This window comes from Carlito syrichta, unplaced genomic scaffold (assembly GCF_000164805.1).
Source record: "Carlito syrichta isolate Samal-C Ts95f unplaced genomic scaffold, Tarsius_syrichta-2.0.1 Scaffold287975, whole genome shotgun sequence".
Classification (NCBI taxonomy): Eukaryota; Metazoa; Chordata; class Mammalia; order Primates; family Tarsiidae; genus Carlito; species Carlito syrichta.
The window spans coordinates 17879-37317 of NW_007232071.1; the positions used below are offsets into that span (position 1 = coordinate 17879).

The 19439-nt window shown below is 39.0% G+C and overlaps 1 protein-coding gene across 1 annotated transcript in view; it reads left to right on the forward strand.

Annotated features, from left to right (window-relative positions):
• Window positions 1-477: 477 nt before the first annotated feature.
• The window catches only part of GREB1L (growth regulation by estrogen in breast cancer 1 like), an 80385-nt gene continuing 61423 nt past the window's right edge, over window positions 478-19439 (forward strand). Inside the window, exons 1-9 of the mRNA XM_021710051.1 lie at window positions 478-600; window positions 3610-3726; window positions 4339-4458; window positions 5136-5273; window positions 7269-7454; window positions 11716-12042; window positions 13167-13295; window positions 13856-13990; window positions 16533-16730. Of these exons, the coding sequence (XP_021565726.1) occupies window positions 4344-4458; window positions 5136-5273; window positions 7269-7454; window positions 11716-12042; window positions 13167-13295; window positions 13856-13990; window positions 16533-16730 (1228 nt within the window). The 5' untranslated portion in view covers window positions 478-600; window positions 3610-3726; window positions 4339-4343. The remainder of the gene's footprint in view (window positions 601-3609; window positions 3727-4338; window positions 4459-5135; window positions 5274-7268; window positions 7455-11715; window positions 12043-13166; window positions 13296-13855; window positions 13991-16532; window positions 16731-19439) is intronic.

Genomic DNA, 19439 nt, shown 5'->3' on the forward strand with positions numbered 1-19439 from the left:
AAGATCGCCGGAGCCCAGCAGGTCGAGGCTGTGGTGGCCAGGAGCAGCCACTGCACTCCAGTCTGGATGACAGAGTGAGACTCCAACTCAAAAAAAAAATATGGCTTTGAGGTAAAATGTGGAGACAGTTTTGATATGTAGCATAATTATATTCTTGATGCCAGGTCATCTGACTTTGACTAAGTTAAATGACTACTACTATTTAAGGTAGTTTTACTGACCTCACAGAGTCATTATAGGGATCAATTGAATTAATATATTTAAAGTGCTTAAAATACCACCCAGTACACACTAACTTCTAGTTAAAAAATAATAAGACCTGAATACATGGAAATTGACTTTCTTAAATGTCAGAATAGTTCAAGGAAAGAACTGAAATTTTGTAATGTTTTTTTTCAACTCTTGTTGAATTAACTTCCTTCCTGCATATATAAATAGTTGCTAATTTAAATAACCTCTTTCATTTTAAAGATTCGCCGGTTCTCAGTCCAGCTAATTCTGCAATCAATTTAAGTGGAGCTCAGGACCTGACCCGGAATAAGAATGTTGTGAAACCACTGGCTTTATCTTTGCAGGGTGTAGGGAAGACTTTTACTGCAGGTGATGTTTTCCTCACTTATATTTCTTGGGTAAATACATAGTCTATAAAAGACTTGTATGATATTTAATTGATGAACTAATAAAACAGAAGCTGCTTCTACCTGTCAATTGAAGATAGAAGTAGGGGGTGTCTATAATAATGCATTATTGTACAAAGTTTACTGTTCTCTATGTTCTAATCAAAAGATTCAGGAAATAATATTTAACACACGGAGGAGACACAGCAATTTCATTTCATTCAACAAACATTTCCCGGGTACATGCTGTGACTAAGAACTGAGGATACACAGATAAATAAGACTCAATCTCTGACCCCTTAAGTCCTTGTAATCTAGTGGAAGAGATGGATCTCTGACAATATATATATATTTTTTTTTTATTTGGAGTCTCACTCTGTCACCCAGGTTGGAGTGCAGTGGCACAATCGTGATGATCATGGCTCACGGCAGCCTCGACCTCCTGGGCTCAGACTATTCTTCCATCTCAACATCCCTAGTAGCTGGGACTACGGGCGCATGCCACCACGCCCAGCTTTTTATTTTTATTTTTTGTAGAGACAAGGTTTCACTACATTAAACCCTGTCTCTACAAAAAATAAAAATAAAAGGTTAGGTATGCCCAAACTGGTCTCGAACTCCTGGACTCAAGCAGTCCGCCCACCTTGGCCTCCCAAAGTGCTGGGATGACAGGTGTGAGCCACCACACCTGGCCTGACAAGATATTTTAGTGTACTACAACAAATGTGACAATATACTAGAGGAGCACAGAGCAGGGAGTTTTAGCCTAACATTTTAGGCAGTAATCAAGAATGAGTCTTAAGGGAGCTCAGACTTTGACAATGAGATATTCACTATACAAAAGAGTGAAAGCAGGACATTTCAAATTTAGGGAATAGCAGGAACAAAGCTTAAAAGTAAAAGAGGGGAAAGGAAAGAGGGAAACAACATGATATATGCAGGAACTTCCAGCAGTTTGTACTTGTTAGAAGTATACAATATAAAACTCAGGGAGGAGCAGGAGGTAAGCAAGTGGTGGTCAAGGGAAAATTAATGGAAGGCTAGACTAAGAAGCATGAGTTTTACGCTAAAACTTACAGAGCAGAGAAATGGCACTGTCAGATTTGCATTTGAACTGGATTGTTTTGGCAGCAGCATGTCAGATTTGAACTTGAACTGGATCGTTTTGGCAGCAGTGTGTAAGAAGAAAACACGTGGTAGGAAAACTAGTTGGAGATCATTTCAGTTGACTGGGTAAGAAATGATGAGGTCCTTGACTAGAGTGATAATAGGTGGGAGAGGAGAAGACAAATTAGAGAACTACTCGGGAGGTAAAGCCAGTAAGACTGGACTTACTAATGTGAGTGTCAAGGAGAAGAGGTCTCCAGTGACATCCATCTTTCTGAGCTAATCTTTCTGAGCTAATAGTGGTGCCATCACCTGAGACAGAGGATACAGGAGGATCAGGTTCTCCATCAAGACATTGTGTGTTTGATTTTGAACACTTAGAGTCTCAGATAGCCATAAGACATTCACACAGGGCTGTTCAACAATAGCCATTTAATTTATCACAGGGAAAAACCAGGACTGATGTATAGAGTTGAGCCACTAACATACAGTTAAGTCATCAGGGTAAATAGTATCAGCCGAGGAGAGGAAAGTTGGGAACTAAAGATAGAATCCTAGAAAAGTCCAGTGCTCAAGGAGAAGAAATTGTAAGAGAGATAGAACCATGAGCAGAAAGAGAGCCTTTCACTTTTGAAAGCTTGTCAATAGTTAGGCAACATAATTTATGCGCCCACTTTTGTTCTTCCAACAATTCTTGCAAGATCCACCTTCTAGTTAGACTTGAACAAATGAGATCAAGTTTTTACAGCATTAAAATAGCCAATGAAGTAACAGATCAGTAATCGTCATGGTTAATAAGACCATCAGGCGAAAGGCTGAACAACTTTATAATGCCAAGGATTAGGCTGACAATTCTCAAACACACTAATCAATCTTAACATCACAAGAAAAGGGAAAGCTGGCCATCGTGTGCCTCCTGATAGAAGTTCTGCATACAACAGTATTTATGAGATACTCTTGTCAAAAAGAAAATTGATCCTGAATTTGACTACCTCTATATCTAGCAATTAGTTTATTAGAAATACAGGGGTCAAGGGAATGTTAAATTACAATGTGGGAATTCTATCAACAAAATTCAGAAAATGGGAAATTCTGTCAGATTTTTGGAAAAAAAATTAATTTCAGAAAGAAATAAAAAAAGAGGAGAATCCTATAGATTAAAAGAGATTTAAGAGACACAGCAACTAAATTCGGTGGGTAGCTCTGTTTTGAATTCTAATTTGAACAAGCCAACTGTGAAAAACCAAATCTGAGCTAATAGGAGAAATTTGAATACTGATGGGATATTTGATGATATTAAGAAATTATCAATGATTGTTAATTTTAAGTATAATAATGATATTAAGTCTTGTAAAGAGTCTTTTTCTTTTAGAAAAACATACAGAAGCATTTGTGGATGAAATGATAAATGGGTTTGCTTTAAAATAATCCAGAGTATGTATGTATGTATGGGGAAAGGGGTACAAGGTATTGATGAAGCAAGGTGGGCTGTGTGTTAATAAATGTTGAAACTGTGTGGTGGGTATATACATATTTATTATATTATTCTATCTCCTTTTGTATATATTTGAAACTTTCCATGATACAAAGTTTAAAAAAAAATTCTTTCCCTTCCTCCTACCTACCATCTCCAAAGACTTCATTGAAAATTATTCCAAAAGATTTCTTACGGTCCTAGGAAATTATTTGTAGGTAACATTTAATTTTAATGAAGGTAGTCCTCTGAGGGCTAGTTGGTTTCATACAATGAGATGAGTCTTATCTGTAAGGTTCCTTTGAATCCCAGGGTATAATATTTATCAAATGGTTGCAACATCACAGAAAGCAGTGTCCTGCCCAGCCTCTGTTCTGAGCGTTCCTCTTCTTCTTTTCTCGTGTTCTATAGATGCTGCTAATGGAAACAGTAGCCATGGTGGGAAGAGCAGTGCATCCAGCTCCACTCCAGTCCGCCCAGGGAATTACTCTTTGTCACCAAGACCTAGCTATGCATCAGGAGACCAAGGTACAATGCCCATCTTAGAATAAAATAACGTACTTAATTATGGTAGAAGTGCTACAGATTTTAGATTGATTAATTCTCTGACAGCACACACTAGAGTTTTTCCTTAGCTTGTCATATAATTTTTGGAAGTTTATGATTGGTATGAATAGTAATGATTCTGAGTTTATTCTCATCCCATGATTCTACGTGTTTAAGCCTAACTGGCAAATACTGTTGAAACAAATGTACCAGGAAGTGTCTTGAAAAACCATGAGTTTTACTGACCAATGTAGAGGATTTGAAAGTTCTTTTCTGTTGTGTAATCCTGGGCAAATCTGAGCCTTCCTCTCTCTATCTGCAAATAGGTATAACAACAATACTCGTCCTACAACGCCACAGGGATAATCAAATGAAATAATATGGGTAAAACTGTGAATTTTAAGACAACATACAGATGTTAGGTGGTTGTTTGTATGATATTAGATTGTTGGTATGGCTTTTCTTATTATAACTTTATCTGTTAAAAGGTTATTTAGACTTTCTGAGTATAATTAAAAGTTCTGTATTACTTTGGCATTTTTTTCCTTTTTTCCAAGTGACTGAAAACAAGGCTATCTTTATTTTTATCTTTAGCTACCATGTTCTTTTCCGGGCCACCAAAGAAACGACACCGGGGATGGTATCCTGGGTCTCCTGTCCCCCAACCTGGTTTAGTTGTACCTGTTCCCACAGTTCGCCCTGTTTCAAGAACTGGTAAGATCTCAACAGAAGACTTTATGTTTTTTGAGTCAGTAGAGATATCTTTTACTCCTGTTCTTTCCCTGAATGCTTAAAGATAAATTTCCTTAACCATATAATTATCCAGTGTTATGTGAGAATATTGACAGTAGATAAACTAATATTTTGTCCTCTTTGTGTCCGCCTTCCCCACAAGCACATGTATCATCACAACTGATCTGAATTCAACCACTAGCATAGTCTGTAACATTGATGAACTGTTGTTCCTCATATAGGACACCATCACAGGGCACAAATGGACATGCTTTTGCCAGTAGTGGTATTCGTTTGCCTCTTCCCCCCCCCCAGTAAATTTATATAATGATCAGATATGCCTTTGATAACCTGAGGGAAAAAGATAAAATAAAAAAGAATGCAAAAGATTGCATGTGGAAAAAACAACTGGAAGGAAAACTACCAAAATGCTAAATAGTAGTTATCTCCAGATGATGTGATTATGGCTGATTTTTTTCCTTTCTTTTGTTTTTCTCATTTCTAATCTTATATAATAAACACAAATTAATAAAATAAAATAAGACTAATAAGACTTCTAAAACCTCTCTGTTAAAAGTATTAAAACTGCATTGCTTTCCATTATATTTGATTTAACTTTCACACCTAATTCTTCTTGTCAAACAACTTTTTTTTTCCAGATCCCCTTTTAACTACTCCAGTTCCACAGACCCCACTGACTGGAATTTTACAACCTCGGCCCATTCCTGCAGGCGAAACTGTAATTGTTCCTGAAAACCTGCTGAGTAACTCAGGAGTTAGACCAGTAATTCTGATAGGTAAGGCAAAGGAATTCCCAAGTTCCCTTGTCTTCTGGAGTGTTTCTCCATTTCATTGTATGTGTGTTTATTTATGTATTCATGAAGGTATTCATTTATCCATCTGTTGATTCTTTCAGCTCTTACTGGTCAGCTCCTTCATGCTACATTAAACATGTGATTATAAGTTGAGAATAAGGCAGTCTTTTTGCCCTCAAGGAGCTCTGTTTAGTGAGGGAGTCTGACCTCCCACTAGCTACTGGAGTTAGTAAATAATCATTACAGCACACTGTGATAACCATTACAACACACTGTGATATGTGAGCTCCATAGAGATTCACAACCAAGAGCAACAAGAGTTCAGAGGAAAGAGGGCTTACCTCTGCCTGGAGGGGTCTGAGAAGACTTCTCAGTGGTGATGTTTAAGCTGGGTTCTGGAGGGTGAGTAAAAATGGACAGGATGGGGGAGGGGACATTCCAATCAAAGGGAGCCAAACAACAGAGAAAAGAAGCAAGCTTAGCCAGCTAATAGACCCCAGTCAGTTGAACCAAGAGGCTGCACAGTTGTTGGTCTGAACTAAGGGCCAACATCTGCAAATCAGCATCTTTAAGGTGGTATAAGTGGAGGTTTAGAAATTTAGGATTCGCTAGATTCCAGGGCTTAGTGCTTTTTCATACCCACATCAAGAATTCCCTTGGCTTTGGGGCTAGCCTAGGCCAAACAGGAACTGCCTGCTTTACCTTTAGGACCAAACAGGATGTTTAAGCTCCATAGGTCTTCAGGGTATGTTTATGGGAAGTGTTATTTGCTTCTTGTTGACCTGAGCCTACCTACTTGCATTGTTTTGCTTGGAGCCCTATCCTTTACGAGGCTGCTCTATCTACTGATCCTGGATCTCTAGGCACTGGAGGGAATCCCTGTGGTTTACATTCCATATGGTTTAGGAAGTTCTTTTTGAACATTAGCATAGCACAACTAAGCATTGGAAAGATACGTAAAATATGGGGATTCTTTAGTTGCCTGCCTTTTAGAAAGTCTCATAGAAGGACTGTCCTCTCCACCAACCACCAGAATAGGGCATATTTTCAACATATTTTTATCCTATTTACTTCTAAGATAATTAGATGCTGCTTACTGACATTTAAAAAGAAAACCCAAGAAAAAATATCTTCGATAGCAAAAGGAGTAGGAATCTCAAAAAACCTGCACCTAGTAGAGTCCTGATCTTGATCAATGAGTGTGGCTTTTTTTTTTCCTTCAAGAAAACCGCAGGAAGTGAAGCATGTGTTGTAGTTTGTTTGTTTTCTGACTTCTTATCTGAAAAATTTAATCAGGAACTTTATCAGAAAACATCTCATCATTACAGTTAGACATTTTGCAAACTCATTAGTCTTCTGTGGTAGAGATATATAATATTAACACTTTTCTTCTTTGGGAAACAGAGAAAATATAATTCAAGTACAGTCATCCCTCAGTTTCCATGAGGGATTGGTTCCAGCCTCCCCAAATACCAAAATTGTATATACTCAATTTTTACTACCCCAATAGAAATGGCACAATATTGGCATATAACCTACACACATCCTCCCATATATGCTAAATCATCTCTAGAGTACTTATAATACCTAATATAACGCCTACTCTTCACTTTATTTGCATGGATTCAACGTGGTACTCTGTACACAGCAAATTCAAGTTTTGCTTTTTGGAACTTTGTGGAATTTTTTTTCTCTGAATATTTTCTATCTGCAGTAAGTTGAATTCATGAATGTAGAACCCTTGGATACAGAGGGCCAACTGTATTTTGCTTCTTGTTCATCTGGTTTGATATAGGAATAGAATTTGTAGCATTTAAGTGAATTCACTAGAACTGATATATTTGAATAATTTGTTTGGTAGCCATCTTAGAGGGCAGAGAATTTTGTTAAGCATCTTTGATCCTGCTTGAGCAAGTATACCTGGTTGGACTTCAAAGAGAAATGTTGAACTGTATTGACCTGCTTCTATTGGGGCAGGCTATGGCACTTTACCCTATTTCTATGGAAATGTTGGTGACATTGTTGTAAGTCCTCTGCTGGTGAATTGCTACAAGATTCCACAGCTGGAAAACAAGGATTTGGAACAATTAGGGTTGACCGGCAGTCAGCTTCTGAGCGTGGAAAACATGATTCTTCTGACGATACAGTATCTTGTGCGGCTAGGTAAGTTATTTCAGTAATTATTTTCTGGTGACTAGCTTTATTCTTTTTTGTAACACACTTTTTTCTTTCTTTTTTCCATCCATTCTTCTATTTCTTATTTTCCTTCTTTCATTTCTATGTTCTTTTTCTTCAGCCCCGTCCACTGTGACTTTTTCCTGTCCTCACCATTTCTTTTGTACTCCTTTCTGTTCCACTTGGCTTCTTTGGGTCCTAGAAGAGATGAATTGCTCCACCTAGTGTCCAGTTTCAGGACGCTCCGAGGGTCTCCAGAGTAGTCGACGTAGGCAGAACCTTGAAGGCTTTTGCTTCAGGCCCACTTGCCCTGGGAAGTCTGGCCAGCCCACTTTTCTGAAAGCGCAGCTACCATCTGGAATGCAAACACAATAATTGTCTTAAGCAGTTATGTTTCAGTTTTCCATTTATTTTTTATCTTGCTTATCTACTGCCCCTACACCCATTCTTTTCTTCTCCAGCTATATTCCTTTGAAGGATTTTCATTGTACTTTCCCTTATTGATATTATAACTGTGGTCCTCTCTGGAAGGTTCTCTAGACTTTAGAGTAAGGGGGACACATAGGTCATGAACTCTTCACTTCCTCTATTTGTTATATCCTCCTGAGCCCCACAGTGGGTGTATGCAGGTGCCCTGACAATGCTATACTGGTTCCGCAGCATTTACATGGAAATGTCCTTTATTTTGCAAACTGCAGTAGTTTGCATCTAATGTGCTGCCTAATTATATACTTACTGCAGGACTTCAAGACTGATTTACTTAGAAAAATGTTCAAGATGTAAGATTATGCATAAAAGTCTTTGCATGTCCTCTTGTGAATTTTTTTTTAATGTTAGAAAATACAGCAGTGTTAAGAAATTAAAAAGACACTGGACTAAATAGTTTTTTAAGCTTCACTAGACAAGATTCAGCCTTTGGAACTTTGCCCAGGGTTCTTAGTGCCCTGAGAGGCTGCTTTGACATGGGTTCTGCTTTGACATGGACCTTTGAAACTTGCAAGGCTTCAGATTTCCCATGAGAGTCACTTTCATGATAAACCTAGGACTTGCTAATTATGCTTATTGATGAGTAATAAAATTATAAAAATCACCTTTTTACAACTCATTTGATGTCATAATTTTAATTACTACATACTGGCCATGTAAACTGTTCTCTAAGATCTAAAACCAGCTTCTTAGATGACCCAGAATCAGTAAAGCAAGCCTTCACATAACAATGATATTATAGCCAATCAAGCCAATCAATATAGCATTTTTTTCAATCCTAATAACAGTTTTAAGAAATCCGAGTCCAAGTTAACTAAATGAACCAAGTGGTCAAAATAAAATGTCTCCCCCTTAAGATGCTAAAAACTCTTATCTTTTAAAAAAATAGGAAGAATCTCAATTTAATTATACAAACTCTTCCCTGCCCTACAGGATCAATCCTCTCCAGAGTTTTGCCTCCAATCTGTCAATTAGGTCTCTCATTGTACAACATGAATAGCTATTTCTATATTTTTTTCTTTTTTTAATCTAAGCTTTGTACATTGGGACTTCTTTGCCCCTCAATAACTGTTCTGGAGTCCTTGAAAAAAAAATTTTTTTTTTTTTTTTTTTTGCCTCTGGAGATTTTGAGAAAGAAGCAAGAATATTTTTACATATGCCATAGATTATAGGTATTAAAAAAATTAAACCAAACTTCTTAAAGGACAATTTTAATACTTTAGTGGCTCAATTATATAGAGATAACAGAGAAGAAGAAAAACAAAATTCCTCAGAAGGAACAGACTTTTCCACTAGAGTCACTTAAAAAAGAAAACTCAGTTATTTCACAATCTGAAATCTTTTGAAGTAGATAATGAAATCCACAAATCCAGAGATTCTTGGAGGACTCTGAGTCTGTTAAAACCTTGTCTTTTTTCTGTTAAGGTAGCTCTATCCAAAAATCCATCAAAACTGACTCCTGGGCTAAACTGAGTTACTGGAGATCAGCACTTGAAGGAAAAATTACTATTATCAAACTTGCAAAAAGTGGAGAAAAGGCTTCTGCAATTTAACTATAAAGGCTAAGGATGAAAAAGTGATAGTTGATTCAAAGCAAGTCATTTTACGCTAAGAATTCTCTTACCTCATTTAAACTTTAACGCCTTTTCCCCCAATTCTCAATTTCTAACAGCAGTTTAATTTTTTTAAAAACTCTATAAAAAGTGAATTTTAAGATAGCAGATAATGTTGTAAACATGTTTGATCATTTTGTTTTTCCAGAATGCCTTTATATTTGGAATAAATTAGGCTTCCCAATAGAGCATGTTACTCAATCCTGGTTTGGAGTGGGTCTTATTGTCACAACTATTAACCAGGCCTCTGAGCCTTCAGGTTGTCAATGAATGACAGTAGGGGATTCAAGACAGGACCACCTGCTTTTGAGTTGTCAAGTGTTCTGCTGGAAGAAAGCTTTAAATAGATGACCACTTTCTCTTCATTTGATTCAGTCAATATAAATCTATCTACTTTGAGTTCACTGCTAAGTGTGTACCTAGTGACTACTAACCATTATGCTAATTTGATAAAGCTGGATTGAAGATTAAAAGTCTTGGTGGCTCCCAGGTGATAAAAAAGAAAGCCTTCCTCCTTTCCCAAGCAAGTGACTGGGAAAGATATAAAAAACATAAACATAATGTAAGCACTACAATTTTCTTGCCCTGTTTCCATGTCTATGAAGATTCTATTCTCCTAACTCTCCCTGGCCCCTAACCAAAGCTGGAAAAATAATTTTCTCCAATTAAAATTGTTTTTAAAATGTATGATATTTAACTTAACTTTCCTGGTCTTAAAAACATTCCCAAACCCCTCATTTTCTTACTCTCCCAGAAAAGGTGACAGGGTCAGAGAAACCACTTAAATTCATCCCTATTAGAGAAAGGAATAATTCCAAACTCACTCAAGGTGCCACTTTCCCATACAGAAATCCAGTTCCTCATCCTGTATCTCTTGTAAGGGGCTTTTAGCCTTAAGTTTCTGGGACTACTGCTTGGTCTCAGATCACCCTGAGGAGTCTGAGTCTGTTTACGAGAGACTGAGTTTATCTTGGGTTCACACAGCAAAATAGAAATGTCTGAATGGAGGGAGTGAATATGTTCTCACTGGTTTCAATTTGAACTAAATGTAGAGAACTTAGTTCATTTGTGTCACTTGAATACCAAACATTGACTTGATTATTTTGGTTCTAAGGACTAGTTGGGTTTCTAAAGAGAATAAGAAACAAAATGCCTCTGATTCCAGCAATATAAGATTAGCCCTAACCACAGCTGGGGAAGAGCGCCGAATGTCATATTTAACAATCCAGAATGCTGGGAAATAACTAGATGATGAAGGCATTCTCTAACCGGGGAAGGTATGAGGCTGCCTCAAATATAACTTGAGAGTGAAAAATAAACTTAATTATCCTATGAACAGTATTCTCAAAATTAGGTATGGAGGCCATACTTTTAAATGTTTTTGAAGTACCCATGAACAAAATGAAAAATGAATGAAGCCGGGCATGGTGGCTCATGCCTGTAATCCCAGTACTTTGGGAGTTGAAGGCAAGAGTATTGCCTGAGCCCAGGAATTCAAGACCAGCCTGGGCAACTTGGTGACACCTTGTCTCTAAAATAAATTTTAAAAGTAGCTGGGCATGGTGGTACACGCCTGTAGTTCCAGCTACTTGAAAGGTAGAGGTGAGAGGATCTCCTGAACCCAGCAGGTTGAGGCTGTGGCGACCATGGGCGTGCCACTGAACTCCAGCCTGGGTGACAGAGTGAGGCTCTCACTCAAAAATAAATAAATAAATAAAAAGAATGAAACCCAGAGTTAATTATACACCAGGAGTTGGCTTCTTATTTCATTAATCGTTAACAATTTCCATAATTCCAGGCTTAATATGTCAAGAAATATGCCATCATGGGTGACCACCTCCAAGGCATACAATGGAATTGATAGTTTCTCTTAGTACATCCTCTTTTAAAGTAAGACCAGGAATAGAATAAAGGAGAATAGAAGGCTGAATTTTTTGAGTATTGAAACAGGGAAAAAAAAAAAAAGACAAGGCATTCTCACAGTGGGAAATAGTCAGCAGGGGCTCTGTACTTGGAGTTACTACAGGAAAAAGAGCTTAGTTGCCGGTTGAAATATGGGAAATTTAGAACTGCAGAATGTTGTGTGGATGTGTGTCTCTCTCTCCTGCCTGTGATGTTCTAAATTCTAGCTGTAATTTTCTTCAACACAGGTCCAGATCAGATACCTCTCAGGGAAGAATTTGAGCAAATTATGCTGAAAGCTATGCAAGAATTTACTCTGAGAGAGAGAGCCCTGCAGATAGGTGCTCAGTGTGTACCTGTGTCACCAGGACAACTTCCCTGGCTTGCTAGATTAATTGCCAGTGTCTCTCAAGACTTGGTTCATGTGATTGTGACCCAAAACTCTTTGGCAGAGGGCATTTCAGAGACTTTGAGGACACTCAGTGAAATGAGACACTATCAAAGGCTACCAGACTATGTTGTGGCAATTTGTGCATCGAAAATCAGAGGAAATGAATTTTGTGTAGTAGTGTTAGGTAAGTAATATATTGTGTTGGTTTTTGTGGGTTTATTTAATCCATTCATTAAACCATTTGCCCATTTAAAAAAGATTTATTGGGTGCTTTAGGCATCTATATAGTCAACCTCTGGTTAATTGCTCCATCTTGGGTTCGTCTTCCTAATTTTAACTTTTCCTTTCCTCCTCAGATCAGATTTTTGTAGCCCTCAGTTTGGCTCATATCCTGTCAGCTGGTTGTAGGAGCATTATTTCAAAGCTCACACTAGTCACAGATACTCTTGTCTCATGTAACTGCGCCCTTTAAAGGTTTTAGAAATGTTGCCACTCTAGCATGTGATAAAGACAGTGCCACAGGTGGCCTAAGCCAGTTCATCAAATTTGCCAGAAACTAAGCTCCTAGGTTCCCCTCCTCACTGAAGTGTCTATTTAATATTATATAAAGAAACGGTTCAGAAAATTGGTACGTTATAAGATGGGGAGTTTTTGTGTGGTGAGTATGCTATGCACATTTTCTATCAGGCACCATCTTGGGAAAGCACTTAGATTAAATTTTGCTTCTCTCCTCTCTGTACTGAATGGCTCTCACTTCTCCCTAGCAAAGAGGCTAAAAGCTCTTTTTTTTTTTTTTTCAGAAAACTTCATCAGACAGTGTGATACATTAAATTTGTTCCTGTTTTTGTCTGTAAAAACAACTTTGCAGCATAAGGTTGTATTTTTTAAGACCAATATTCAGAATAACCATGCAAACACAATTTCTAGGTATTCCATTTTTCCCCCCCACCCCATATTCTCAGCCCCTGGATGTCAGCCCAGCTGGCCCAACCTGGGGGTAGTCAGCCTGTGAGGCACAGGGAAACATGCACGTGTATGTATTCAGTTACAAACACAAAATGCATCATTTTTTTCCTTGATTACTGGTGTTATATTATGAACATTTTTTGTTTCTGTGTATAGTCCTCAAATTGGCATTTCAAGTGCTGCATAGTCTTCCACATGCATGATTTGACATGCCCTGATTTTCTTAAGCCAGTTCTCCATCGTTACATACTTTAGTTGTTTCCAGTTGTTGTTATAAATAACATTCCAGTGAACATTTGTTCTGTTGATGAGTCATCTCTTCTCCCCCTCCCCGTCCTGCAGGTCAGCATCAGTCCCGTGCTCTGGCAGAGAGCATGCTCACTACAAGTGAGTTTTTGAAAGAAATTAGTTATGAACTCATCACAGGAAAGGTCAGTTTCCTGGCATCACATTTCAAAACCACGTCATTAGGTGAGTGGTTGTAAGATTTGGCAACACTGCCAGCCTCTAGCTGCATGATTTTCTGAATTTAAATCTTAGCCTGTCGAGGAGATGAGTGTGGAGTTCAAACTTGCCAACTGATCTTTCATTTGGAAAGTTTATTCTAAGTATTTAATTGCTAACACCACGGGAAGCAGCAAGGGGGTCTAGAGGAAGGCACATTGGTACTAGGGTCAGAAGCCTCAGCCAGCCATTACTTTGTTGAGTGACCTTGGGCGAGTCTCTCTCTCCCTGGATCTCGGTTTTCTGATGAGAGATGAAGGTAGAGTCATTCCATTCTGGCTGCTTTTGAAAATTATGAAGGTCACGAGAGACAACAGTGTGTGAAAGCATGTAAATTGAGGCATGATACCAGCAAGGTGGCTCTTGTTATAGAGACACTGCTGTCCATAGATAGACAGATGTAAGCATTGACGTGAATTGCTGGCTGAGCAACAGATCTTGATCGGAGCCCAGCCTAACTACCCAACTCGAAGACACAAGCATATCACTCCTTGTAACCTTCTTATGTCCACTTTATTTTGTAATAGGTGATGACCTAGACAAACTGCTAGAAAAAATGCAACAAAGAAGAGGAGACAGTGTGGTTACCCCTTTCAATGGAGACCTTACTGAATGTGTGTCGCCTCAGGAGGCTGCTGCCATGATTCCCACGCAAAACCTGGGTAATATTGCCTCAGACCAAGAGAAGGAAATCGGTCCTTAGGACAGACCTTATAGAAACTAAGTCATTCTGAGGGTTTTGAGGATTCTTCTTCAAGTCATAAACCACTACGCCTTTTCCCCATTGTCTACACGATGAATCTGGTTCAAATTTTAAATGCCTTACTATGTGACCTGGATCAAAGGTCTTGTTCCTAGTAAATGTCTTCTAGAATGAAAATCAAAGTTAAAGAGTTTATCTTAAGTACTCTCTCTTTTTTTCCATGAAAGATTCTAGTGCATTTTCCTTAGCTCCACCCAGCTGTGCCCAGTGAGTTATGCTTGCTGAGGGCTTCAAAGAACTGCCTGAAAGAGTCTAGACAACAGGCCATGCATACTCCCAGCTCCCACTCCTTCATTCAGTCTGTGACTTGTAAAACACACATCACCTCAGGGAGAGCAAGGCCTTCCTGGCAGACAGAGCAGAGCTAACAACACAGGATCTGCCCTACAACAAGCTTCAGGAGCTCAAAGGAGTACTGTGAGGCCAGGAATGAGGAGGCTGACCATTAGACCGGATTCCTGTGGGTTCAGATTCCTTCCCCAATTTGTTGATTGACAGGAACAACATAGGAGAGGACAGAAAAAAGAACAGGGGAAAGGGTAGATAGGAGACAGACCCATATAAGCTGCTGCTGACAGCCGCTTGGCCTCCACTTGATAGGGATGCATCATTTATATATTAGGATTGCCTCAGGCAATAAAAGTAACATGGCTTGGCATCAGCTCAGTTGTAAAAACAAATGCAAATACAGGCAATAATATGTTTTGACTTCTGGATTGTATTTGGTAATAAAGTGATCATCCAGATGATCCAAATGTGATTATACAACTGCATTGTATAACAAGCACATTTAGAATTTAAACATTCTCAGCGAACTTACAGATTCCCAAGTATATCCTTGGTTCCCTGTGTAAGAAACTGTTTAAAATTCCTTCACTGTTCTCTGTGTAAGAAATTGTTTAAAAGATATTGCTATATTTTCTCAAACTTCAAAACTTGCTAAGTAAAATTCTACAAATTTATGTATATGTGTAGTCCCCACCTATCCAACCTGTGAAATGAAGGCAATAACAACCTAACTGTATCAAAAGACAGATTTATTTTGACTGGTGGTCTTTGTGGTACAAAAACTATTTGTACATTTTCAGACTTTCCCAGTGGGCTCTCTCAGCAGTAGGAAGACCATCTATATGTATCTCCACTTGCTGTCAGTGTCCGTGGTTACTGGGTATTTTGACTACTGTCTTTGCCTCATCTGCATTGTAGTTTAATTTTAGAAAACGTTAATTAGCACAGGTTAGTTAGTCCCTACTGCAGTCAAGCTGCTACATGTGTTCCTCATAAAAAGCAGCTCTTTAGCCGGGCTTGGTGGCTCAGCCTGTAATCCCGCGCTTTGGGAGGCTGAGGTGAGCAGATTGCCTGACCCGCAGGTTTGAGACCCGCCTGGGCAACTTGGCGAGACCTCATCTCTACAATAAATCAAAAAATTAGCCAGGTGTGGTAGCGTGCCTGTAGCTCCAGCTACTTGGAAGGCTGAGGTGGAAGGATCGCCGGAGCCCAGCAGGTCGAGGCTGCAGTGGCTGGGAGCATGCCACTGCACTCCAGCCTGGGTGACAGAGTGAGACTCCAACTCAAAAAAAAAAAAAGTAGCTCCTTAAAGATAGATTAGGTGTTGCCCGCTCAGGTGCTTAGCTGACAAAACTTTTTTCTTTCACTGTTTGTGTGTGTGGATGTGCACACGTGTATAAGAGAGATTGATAGCCTGATTATACTTGCAGTAAAAATCTACTGACATGTTTAGAGTATCTGGGCAGTGTTTTCATAATACGTCACCTGTTGACTGGCCAGCTGGCTATATCATGAGTCAGGTCTCTTCAGATAGTCCAGGCGTCAGCACTGAAGCTGACCACAACCACCTAGTCCTGCCAGGTCACAGTACTGGCAAGTGGAATCAAGTGGGAAGAAAGGTGAAGGTCGTGTCTCTGTGACCCACGTTATATAGTTGCTGGGAGGGATATTTCAGACCATGTTGCAACTGACTTGCTAAAGAGGAAATGTTTACTGAAATACCATCCAGAAAAGCTAAAAGGAACTCAGCATCATTATAGTAACAGCATTGCCTCCTTCCCTGAACTGACTGGGCTCAGGTACTGACCTGATATTCCTAAAGACAACTGAAAACTCTCCCCTGGCTCCAGCTGCAAGGGTGTAGTCTGTGTCCTCCATTTATGGGTCTGGGTGTGCGTCTGGGTCTTGTTGTGAGACAATCAATTGATTTTGAAATAATATAGTTGTAAAACTGCCACATCACTCCTGAGCATATCCTCTCAGCCAGGTTTTAAGGGGAAATAGGCAAATCTATTAAAACTCAATTGCTAGAATAGCAAGTGAGAATTCTTGATGACAGAGCATTACTTTACCATGTGTGTGTTACATCTTCATATGGATTCAGAGTGGCCATCACAGATATAAATTAATCTTGTGACTTTTTTTAATTTTAGATTTAGATAACGAAATCTTCCAAATTTATCAACCGCAGCTAACAGTTGCCAGAAAACTCTTATCCCAGGTGTGTGCTATAGCGGACAGTGGTAGCCAGAGCCTAGACCTTGGTCACTTCAGCAAAGTGGACTTCATCATCATAGTCCCAAGATCAGAGGTTTTGGTCCAGCAAACTCTTCAACGAATTCGACAATCAGGTAAGAGCGAACTTTCAAAGAGGAACCTACCTAGAACCAGCTTTAAATTCCTTCTGCTTCTTTCTTTTGCTTAATCCAAATGTTTATAGGAACTTAAAACTTTCTTCAGCAATGAAAATCACAAAAGCACTTGAAATGTTATTTTGAGGACAACCCCCCTCGGGTCTCCTCCCCCTGTGGGAGCTTTTCTGTTCTCTCTTATTGAGAGAACAGAAAAGCTCCTTTCTCACTTAAAAAAAAAAAAGTTATTTTGAATTTATCTGTAAGTACTTCGAGTTCCCTCAAAGTACTCTGTCTTTTTTTCCTTCCAAGGTCAAGGGTAGATTGATGTGCATGTTTACCAGGTACTGTTAAGTCCATGATGTAATCTGTGGGACTGGAGTCTGGTCATTCATTGATGAAGAATAATTTTCTTAAGGTCAGGATGGCCCTGCCCAGGATGATGGAATCTGTGCCACCTGAACTCCTTTCATGTTCAGATAGGTCACATTCTCATGGGTGAATTCTTAGACATTTAGCACATTACCACCACACTTGCAGCCTAGAAACCAAAATACCATCCCCCATGTCAATAATAAAATTGTTGAGATTTTAAAAAAACATGGTTAGAGTTATCCCTAGTAACTTCAAGAGAATAAATATAGAGGAAAAATTATTTTTTCCAGAAAATGTAAACAGGTAGAAAGGAAAACTTTTACAAGTCCCCCCCCCAAAAAAAAATCCAAGTGTGTGGTAAATAATATCCCTGTTTAAAAATAAAATTTGCTTAGAATTACAAGAAGCTATAAGGAATTTAGAAAACTGGGACAGCTGAAAAATGCTTGCGTTTGTAAACTAGGTTTGAAAAAAAAATTATGTCAGGTTATTTCTGACTACCTTAACTGGGAGAAAGACACATGGATACACACACACACACACACACACACACACACACACACAGATTTTAGCTGGAGGATGAATCTTTTTGCCACAGTGAAGAATTTTACTTTTAATATGTTTGAAAACAGGCATGAAGCAGAAAAATTTAAAAGTGATTAAAATGTGGCTTTTGTGTTCCATACCTATCATACCAACTTTTTCATATACATGCATCACCTGGGGGCCTTGTTGAAATGCAGATTTCCCTTCATTGTGTCTGAGGCTCCATATTCTGCATTTCAGAAAAACTTCGAGGGGATGCCAATGTCAGAAGGCCACACTGAGTGGCGTGGCTCTGTAAGAAATCTTGCGTTGTTAGTTCCATGGGCCAAAGGAGTTGGCTAACAATATGTTTTCCCCTCTCTCCAACCTCTCTTGATAGCCATTACTGACACATGTAAAAAAAAAAAAGTCCTGTCCACGTCATCTGGAGGTTCAAGGGCCTGGGTAACAGTGCAGTATTTTTAGCCTCTCAGTTTCTGAATGACAAGTTTCAAAATGACCTGCTGGAAATCTTCACTTGTGTGTGATGAGCTGAGGAAGGTCAAATGCCTTCTCTCACAGCTCTCCCAGAAACCAGAGTGAGTTCTATGCTTTCTCAGCTGCTTGTCATTTCTGCATTTCTTTTTATCCTGCCTGCACTCTAGTGTGGGAAGTAGATTTTTTTGTTATTTCTTAAGGATTTTCTGCTTCCATGACGTGAAAGAAGTGCCCTCCCTTTTAGGTATTTTATTTGTACCAATTGGCATTTGTGGCCTCCCTGAGTTTGTACTCTGCGATCACAAGCTGTACTTGAGCAACACATTATAGCACCTGTTTGAAGTGAGGAAATCATCTGCAGGGCCTTTCCCTGAAATGACCTCTCGGTGACCTACACTTTCACCCCTCCTAATAAATGCAAGCCCCTAGGTAAAGACTTGCATTTTGACAGATAAAGGAATTGGATAGATTTTTCCTTTTCCCTTCACTATGCCCTAAGATTTTTCTAAAGTGAATATTTTAAGATTATTACTCCTCTAAAAGATATCAGAATTTGGTCAGTTACATATGTTTAGAATCTGGGGCGGGGCGGGGGGGGAATCTATGTTATGGACAGATCTGGAAAACTCAAGGCAAAGCATATTTTAAAAATTATTCACATCTTGGCCTGGTATGGTGACTCACACCTGCAATCCCAGCACTTCAGGAGGCCAAGGTGGGAGGATTCCTTGAGCCCAGGAGTTCAAGACCAGCCTGGGCAACATAGTAATACCTCGTCTCTACAGAAAAATGAAAATATTAGCCAGGCATAATGGCGCATGCCTGTAGGCCTAGCTACTTGGGAGACTGAGGCAGAAGGATTATCTGAGCCCAGGAGGTCAAAGCTGTGGTGAGCACACCAAACTCCAGCCAGGGATTCAGAGTGAGACCAAGACTCAAAAAAAAAAAAAGTATTCACATCTGACTTTGGCATGCAGAAATCTTTGCTTCAGAAAACAATTACTTTTATATATTAAACAATGACGTCATTCATTTTTTTATTATAAAAAATATGATTATGGTATTCTTCTTTATTTAGAAAATTATAAACATTTATAATCCCACCATTCAAGGACAGCCACTGTTAAAAATTTGGCATTAACAAATGACTTAATACCAGGAAAAGCACCAGGCAGGGAAAAGCCACCAGGGTATGAAGAAAGGGCACATCCTTGGCAGCACATGTGTGGCTGAAAGTGAAAAGATGAAAATAGAAACCATCACACTGTTGCAGATCCAGCACTAGTGAAGCATGTGATACCTCAACTCACA